Raw genomic sequence first — 8,433 nt, forward strand, 5'->3', positions numbered from 1 at the left:
TGAAACAAATGGATAGGATCCTATTTTCAAAAAATTATCATTTTCGTAGCTTTAGAAATCCTTGGTCCATGTATATTTTGATAAAAAAAAATGTTTGGCAGTTAGGTCTAAGAGTTACCACCATTCTGGATACATTTTTTTGAGAAAAAAATCATGATTCGGGTAGGGAAGATGAAACAAAAACCCCATCTAAAGGCAGGGTTGGGAAACGATGACAAGAATTTGAAAAATATGTTCAATATTTACTTTTCCTATAAGTTGAAATATGTCAGTTCTTTGTAATAAAATTTTAACAAAAATTAAATATAAAAAAGCTATGAGTCAGCCTAAATATGGTTCAAAATGGATGGAAAATGGATGAAGAATGTACCAAAAACTATCCGAAAAAGTACTGAAAGTCAAATTCCTTTACTCCTTTCAAATTAGAAAAAAAGTAGAAACGCTTTCTCCATTTATAAAAATTTTGCTACGAATTTAGTTTCATTCGTTCGATGTTCTTTTTATTTAAAGACCCTTTGTTTAAATTGAAATTAAAATTTAAACATTTCATAACAAAAATTCTATCAGAACTGAACACATTTTTTATACAAATTTTAACTTCTTTTAACAAATTTTTATTTCAAAAATATAAAAGTAATGGAAACCACATTTAAACAGCGTTCAATTGAAACAATAAGTCAAAGATTAATGTAAATGAAATTAATTTATGAAGGAACAAGGATTTTTTTAGATAAATTACATAGCACGCATTTATAGAGCAAAAAAAATCGTTTGAAGTGTGATACATGAATAATTCAGTTTAATTAAAAATTTAAGAATAATCTCAACAAATGATCACTCAGAATGCATTGCGTATTTAAGGCTTGTTTATGGGAATGCATAAATGAATGTTTTTGCTTTTACGCTTCCCACTTCTCTATTATACCGCAGGTAGTCCCAATCATTAAGTTAAATGGAAAAGATAACCTACATTTCCTCAGGCGAAGAAATAAGCCGTTAATTTAGTTTACATTAGCATTATTTTTCTGGTTCGCGCTTTATTTCTCTTCACTTGTTTTATTCTCACACGGTAAAAGTGCTGCCTGAAAGTTTGTAAATGTGAACCAAAGCAGGGTTTCGGTTGTTAACTTTTCTCTGGTTTATTGCGGTTATGCAGCATTTGGTTGAAGTCTGATTGAGGAATATTTGGGAAGTGGCTATCCAAGGCATTTCATTCGTTCTACTCAACTGATTTTCTTATTCCTTTTCTTTACAACCATGCATCGGACGTTTGAACTTTTAAGTGCATTTCCGTCCATTTGGAGGCTTCCATTCCAATAATATAATTGACACCCACAATTGATGCTTCGTGCGTATACCAGATGATTGAATTAAATTTAAAAACATCATAAAAACTATCCCACAGCTCGTAGTTAACCGGTTATCGTACTTCCAATCTGCTCCCCCGCGGATTATTACATAAAACTGTCAACCTTCGACGAGGTCTCGAACTACATACGGATTGTTTTCCGAGTTGCGAAAGAGTCGTGCCGTTGTAAACTTCCGCAATTCGTTTGCGAACTGGTATCACCAGAATGCTGTCGTGGCACAAGATCGATGACGACTATCGGACAGCTTTGCGCCTAAGCCTATATCTACATACGCTTAATCTATGATGTGGACTAAGTATGCCTCTCATGTTCTACTTCTGTTCTGTTTCTGCCGCAATCTAGACAGTCAGTCGTCAATGGCCAAGGATCCCATACGAACTTGACCGTCAGCAGGCAACTGTACGAAAATTTTGGTTTCTTCTTTATTCTTCAATATGTTATCAGCTCGTTTCGATTTAGGATGGCTTTACCTTTACTGCTTTTTATGCATTATTACTTCGAGTTTGCTCAATTTGTGGAACTGTCAAGTAAGTATGGATCAAGCCAGAATTTTAATAGAAAATTAAGCCAAGTTGTTTATTGGTGAGGGATATTTGCGAAGTTAGTGGGAAGGACGTGTACCGTGATCATATGATGTCTGGGTGCGATAAGCCTGATTAATTTCGTAGCATGCGATTGTCTTCGATGTACGGCGATTTGCTAATAGTTGGCGCATTGAATAACTCTGCGAGGCAGAGCAGCGCTACAAGAATTTTGATACGCATACGAATATCTTCAGATGGAAAAGAGGGACGCAAATACGGGAAAAGTTAAAATAAAATTGCCCTTGAGACACGGTTGCGTTTTTTCGCTGTTTGCTTTCCGCTCCGATGTTCAAGATTATATTTACAAACCGATTGGAATTGAATTGCAGCGGTAGTATGATGATAATCGAATGCATGTGTCTTTTGATATTGACCCAGTGTTTGCATACGAGATTACTTCCTTATATCCTGACAAAAATGATTTACGTGGAGGCTATATTAATTGTTTTAATTTATTTTCCTTTTTGCAGCGCTTGCATTGTGTGATTGGTCTGCATTACAACAGAAACGTCGCAACCTCGCCCGTAGACATTGTTCTCCGAGCGATGCTTCCAGCTACTACCAAAAGATGAGCGATGTGGGTGTCCAGGAGATGCACCAGTTCATGGACCAACTCGATCAAATGATTACGCCCGGAGAGGATTTCAAGGCCAAACCCTTGATCATGCAAGCGTGTGCTAACATGTTCAGCCAATACATGTGCTCGGTACGTTTTGAGTATGGTGATTTAGCATTCGAGAAAATGGTACGGAATTTTGACGAAATTTTCTGGGAGATTAATCAAGGTTATGCTGTTGATTTCTTACCGTGGCTTGCACCGTTTTATCTTAGGCATATGAACAAATTAAGCCGTTGGTCAGCAGATATTCGTCAATTTATTTTAGAAAAGATAATCAACGAAAGGGAGCAAAGTATTTGCGATGACGAACCAGAACGCGATTTTACAGACGCTCTTTTGAAGAGTCTACGTGAAGATCCGTCTGTTGGTCGTGACACTATCATCTACATGTTGGAGGATTTTCTTGGAGGACATTCTGCAATTGGAAATTTAGTGATGTTAGCTTTAGGCTACATTGCCAAGTACCCGGAAATTGGAAACAGTATTCAAAGTGAAATTGACCATGTCACTGATAATGGAAAAAGAAACGTTACACTCTACGATACCGAGTCAATGCCTTTCACTGTTGCAACCATTTTTGAAGTTTTGAGGTATTCATCATCTCCAATAGTACCACATGTTGCAACGGAAGATACCTGCATCGCTGGATATGGCGTTACCAAAGGCACTATAGTATTTATCAATAATTACGACTTGAATACAAATGAAAAATACTGGCAAAATCCCAAACATTTTGATCCTCGTCGTTTTATCGAAAGTGTTACACTCGCTCAGATCAAAACAGATCTGGTGGGATCTGTTACAGCGAAACAGGATTTGGATAGTATAATTAAAAATAACGATATAAACTCTGCGAATGAAAACCAAAAACAAATTTTACGAGTGAAAAAAAACATACCTCATTTTTTACCGTTTAGCATTGGAAAACGTACATGTATAGGACAAAATTTAGTGCGCGGTTTTAGCTTCATCATTTTGGCCAATATATTACAGAAATTCAATATTCATACCAGCGATGTAACAAAAATTAAAATGAATCCTGCCTGCGTAGCCGTTCCTCCTGATACATATTCTCTAGCATTTACTCGAAGATAAAGTTAATGATTTTTTCAATAATTTAAATTTTCTGCTTGGATGTTTAATGCATTAAATTATTTTTCTATGTATCTTTTCCTCAATGCATTTAACTTAAAGTCATTTATTCAGCCAGGTATCCTTATTAGCATGACGCATAGCACGTTGTTGAAACATTGAAAACAATTTCGCAAACCGTACTTATGATAGATTTTTTTATCATCTTGAACTTATTTAAAGTATTGTACATATAACATTTATATTAGTCTACTGAAAACAATTGCAACTGAATTATGTTATCTAGTTTGTACATCGCAATTGGAAGCGAGAAACAACAAATAGTATAAAGAAAATATTTCGTTTTTATAAAACATTTTTGAATATACATTATACAATAGAACGACGAGCATATATGAAGTAAGACACGAATCTCTTTTGGAGAAACAGTAATTCTTTGAAGAAATATACATTTGCTTGTTGAACCAACTGAAGTCGAAATTTTAAGGACTAAGACTGAATTATTCTTTTACTAATTAGAAAACTAAGATAAAGCTTATAGTTTGTCTAGGATTAGAAAATGCATTTAGTATTCTACAAAAATATATAAATAGATTTGAAATCTATACATTCAATTTGTTAAACAGGCAGTATATTCTCACAAAAATGAACATATTTTTTATACAACAATCAGCTGTGAAGCAATAAATTTCATATTCATAATTTTGAGTTTTTCTTCCTAATTCTTCGAAAATAACCTATCTACATGACATTTTATGATTAAAAGTTTTTCTTTTATCTCACTTCGGCAAGCCTCGTTGAATAAACACACAATTCGTATTGATAAAATCATCTTTTTGCCACTAGTTTCATATATAACTAAGATACCAACTAAACTATCTAAATGTTCTTGACCCTAAAATATATTTTTTTACATAAGAAAAAACACAATGTTGAGCAAGCGAGACAACAAGGAAAATGTTTCATTTCCGTCAAAAAATTATTCTCTATCAAAATACACATTTCAATCCACTGAAAAGCTACTGAACAAAAAAAAAATGATGTATAATGATATTTCATAGATCCATCGTCTCATATGAATGAGCCTTTGCTAAAAATCAATGCTATGTATGTATGTATGTATGGTTCCCCCATCGGTAGCAAGGTCCTGCCTATGTCTGTGTGGCTTGGCCTTCGAATTTCTTCTAGGGCTTCCACGGTCCGATGGTTCGTCGAAGGAGGGCATCCAGCCCTCAAAAACCTACAGTGGCCGGCTACCCGTGCCGCTTGCAATAATTTTTTTTGGGTTATCCCCAGATGCATTCCTTCTATATAATAAAATGGTAAACTTTCAATAAGGAAATATGTAAATAATATAGATAATATAAAAAATGTATATAATTATAATTATGGGATATATATTTTTTTAAAAGGATACGGATCTGGAATAAGAAATATAATTAGAACATCTAAGTTTCAATAAGTTATTGCACAAGTAATTGTTATATTTATGTATGTTGTGTGCGAATATTACACTGAAAAGTAATTTGATTGAGTTGAAAATATTTGAAAAAAACTTCCACGTTTAATTTTTCAAAAATATATGAGTACATGACGTAACAATGAATAAAACACAATTGAAAATTGCACTTAAAAACAAATTCATACAACTACAAAATAATAGATCACATTCGTTTTAACTAGTTTTAAGTATTGTAGTCTACGGAGTTTGACGAAATAAATAAATAAACATGAGTAACAAGTGGTAACAATCAAATCACTGCCAAAATGTTTTTAACAAACTGAAATAAAAAAAACTTAAATGCTGAAATTTTTAATTTTGGCACTTGCTGAGATCGTATTCATAGTATTATTTAAATTTAATAAACAAGGTTCGGAATGCATGCTAAACAAAATATTAACAAGGAAAAATAAATGAATCATTAAAAATAAGAAGAAGGTTAAAGGAAATTAAAAGACTTTCTAAGAATTGATATGTTAAAACGATTTAATATGTTTCCATATTAAGTCAACATATGCAACGGTTAAAACTTTATTAAGGTTGAATATTTCGGACAATTTTTGGGGAAATGAGAGATATGAAACAAAATGGACTAATGAACCTTTGAACTATGTACCTACATATATGAGTAAATTATTAATAATTGTTTTGGAAAAAATTAAGCACACTACAAACACTAACTTCAAAATTGATTGAAAAACTAACAACAAAATAGAGACTTAATATTCACTGGTACTTTGACAAGCTTCACCAACAAACATTACGAAAAGACAGTTGAAATGATTATAAAAATTGTGCACCAGTACTGAAAGCTTAAAACAGAATAATGAATTGTTCTTTGTGACAGAAATTTTAAAGAAAAATGAAAAAATATATATGCTTATATTTCATAATATTCATTAAACTGTCTGCTCTTGCATTGAAATAAATGTTATGCAACAGTTTATTTATTCAGCTGGAACGAATCCAATTTTAGTTGAAACACTTACTCGACAAGATTTCGCAATCCAGTTGTAAGACCTAAAACAAGTCTGAAGTCACCCCAACAATATAGAGAAGATCAGCTACTCGCCACAACCATTAAAGGCGCACCCATCGCCCAATGTGAGCCTTTAATAGCAGCAACGACACAAACCTGCACGAAACGCACGAACGCTGAGAGCATAAACCACGCTGACTAGCGCAAAATTGCAAGTCAAGGATTACTATTATTGAAAAAAAAAAACTAATTCTTACTGATTTTCGCAGACATGTACAGAGAGTGAAAAATTACTAAATAAATAAATAAATGGCGCCTTAGAACGCTCTCATCGAGTTTTGCTCCATCTCCTGAATCGCGTCCCTGGCTTTATCCGGATTGAATAGCTATGTTTACTTCCATAGATCACTCCAGCTAACAGCAAGCACACATTTTTCAAGCGACATATTGTATTTTCACTCGAATCGATGTGTGAATGGAAATGTGATAATTCCAGCAAAAGAAACTCGCGATGCTGCGGACGCCATTTTTTCACGTTAAACTCTACCACATCCAATGTTCAATTAACGGAAGTTATGATTCTTTTTCTTTGCAAATTCTCAACTTTTTTTCCCCCCGGGCACGGATTAATACAAATAACACGACCGACAGCAAACCGGAACCACTTTTAAACCAAACTAACTTTTACATCTCACAAACACAAAAACTTAGCATCAGAGCAATTAGCTTAACGAACCGCACGCGTCGGCAGCAAGGAGCGAACTGAATGAGCCTTTGCTTCCATCGCAGAGATTCGCTCTCTCTACAATTAGTTTAATTTTAGGATAGCTTTAGTTTTTAGTTTAAAATATTTTTTTTTTCACTACAGGATGTTCTCCTTTATAAAAATGCTTGATTGTGCTCAGCAAATTTAAGTCGAATAAATAAATTTTAGTGATTATTAAACTATAGGGCTCTGAAAGTTCATTATTGAACTGAACACCTAATTTAATGTATTAATCTATATATATAAAAATGAATGTTTGTCTGTCTGTCTGTTACCTATAGACTCGGAAACTACTGAACCGATCATCGTGAAACTTGGCATCTAAGGGTTTTTGATGCCGGGGATGGTTTCTATGATAGTTACAAACCGCTCCGACTTAAGGGAGAGGGGGCTTCCATACAAAACATGTAGTTTTTCGAAACAAATTAAAGTCATGACATCCATTTTCTCGAGGTTTTTTTTCCTTTGGGCGGTTTGTTTTTCGTCTCTATGGACGAGGCGTCGCGAGCCAACGTCGTGAGAGGATAGTAACCATGGCATAGCATACTGATCAGTGGGAATATTTTGGCGCGTATTTCTCAACCAAGCATATTTTCAATGAAAGGGGTGGCGATATGAAGCCTTGATGTGATTTTTTTCCTACTTGATTCCTAGCTCATTTGTACAGCACATGGCTATGAATGACGCCTAGATGTGACCCAGATTGACATTTTGCCGATCGAATAAAACATATACCTACATTTTTTTTTTTGCCAAAATCAGAAATTGAAAAGTCATGGCATCCATTTTTAGAGATTTTCTTTTCTTTGAGGGGTTTATTTTTCGTCTCTATGGTCAAGCAAACGTCGTCGCAAGTGGATAGTAATCAAAACATACTGTTCATTGATCGCTGGAAACATTTAACAATCAGGCGCCTGTCTCAACCAAGTACCTATATTTCTTATGCACATGGGGCTGATATACAACCTAGATGTGTTTTTTCTTGCTTAATTGTACACAGCACGTGGAAATAAATGACGCCTAGATGTGACACGGATTGGTATTTTATCGATCGAATCAAAACCAATTGAAAGATTAGCAAAAATACTTCCATATTTAGTTCGTGTTAATGTAGCTAGAATTTGTTGTTACTTCGCGGACAACTGAAAAAAGGTACAGAAAGTAAAGAATTTACATACAATTTTTCAACCCATTTCGCCTACAAGGTTATTTTTGAATCATATTGATAACTGAAATATGAATAAGATGTTTTCTACAGAGGTAGATCGGAAACATTTAGTTGAACATGTAAAAATGTACTTAACTGAAGTTTTATGAGGCGCTATTAAAATTTAAAAAGATAAAAAAATCCGATCCGACACATGAACTGATTGTTTATTGTTTAAAACATCAAGAGCCTTTTCTTTAAATTAGATAAGATAGGACTGACGTGTGCATAAGTGAAAGGTATCAGTGAAATAAATGATTTTTATTGACCAAAAGTGAGGGAATTCATTTTCCGAAAGAATTTTCATTCAAGGAA

General features: G+C 33.9%; 1 protein-coding gene across 1 annotated transcript; it reads left to right on the plus strand.

Annotated features, from left to right (window-relative positions):
- Positions 1 to 864: 864 nt before the first annotated feature.
- LOC129754388 (cytochrome P450 307a1-like) lies at positions 865 to 4,334 on the plus strand. Its single transcript, XM_055750444.1, has 2 exons — positions 865 to 1,897; positions 2,425 to 4,334. The coding sequence occupies exons 1-2, from the start codon at positions 1,831 to 1,833 to the stop codon at positions 3,666 to 3,668; spliced, it is 1,311 nt and encodes a 436-aa protein (XP_055606419.1). The 5' UTR covers positions 865 to 1,830; the 3' UTR covers positions 3,669 to 4,334.
- Positions 4,335 to 8,433: the final 4,099 nt, after the last annotated feature.

Source organism: Uranotaenia lowii, chromosome 1 (assembly GCF_029784155.1).
Source record: "Uranotaenia lowii strain MFRU-FL chromosome 1, ASM2978415v1, whole genome shotgun sequence".
Lineage (NCBI taxonomy): Eukaryota > Metazoa > Arthropoda > Insecta > Diptera > Culicidae > Uranotaenia > Uranotaenia lowii.

Bases quoted from the DNA above. Each gene is read 5' to 3' on its own strand.
- LOC129754388 (XM_055750444.1), top strand. From the start codon at position 1,831: ATGGCTTTACCTTTACTGCTTTTTATGCATTATTACTTCGAGTTTGCT. The intron at 1,898-2,424 runs GTAAGTATGGAT...TCCTTTTTGCAG, and splicing joins TCAATTTGTGGAACTGTCAA to CGCTTGCATTGTGTGATTGG.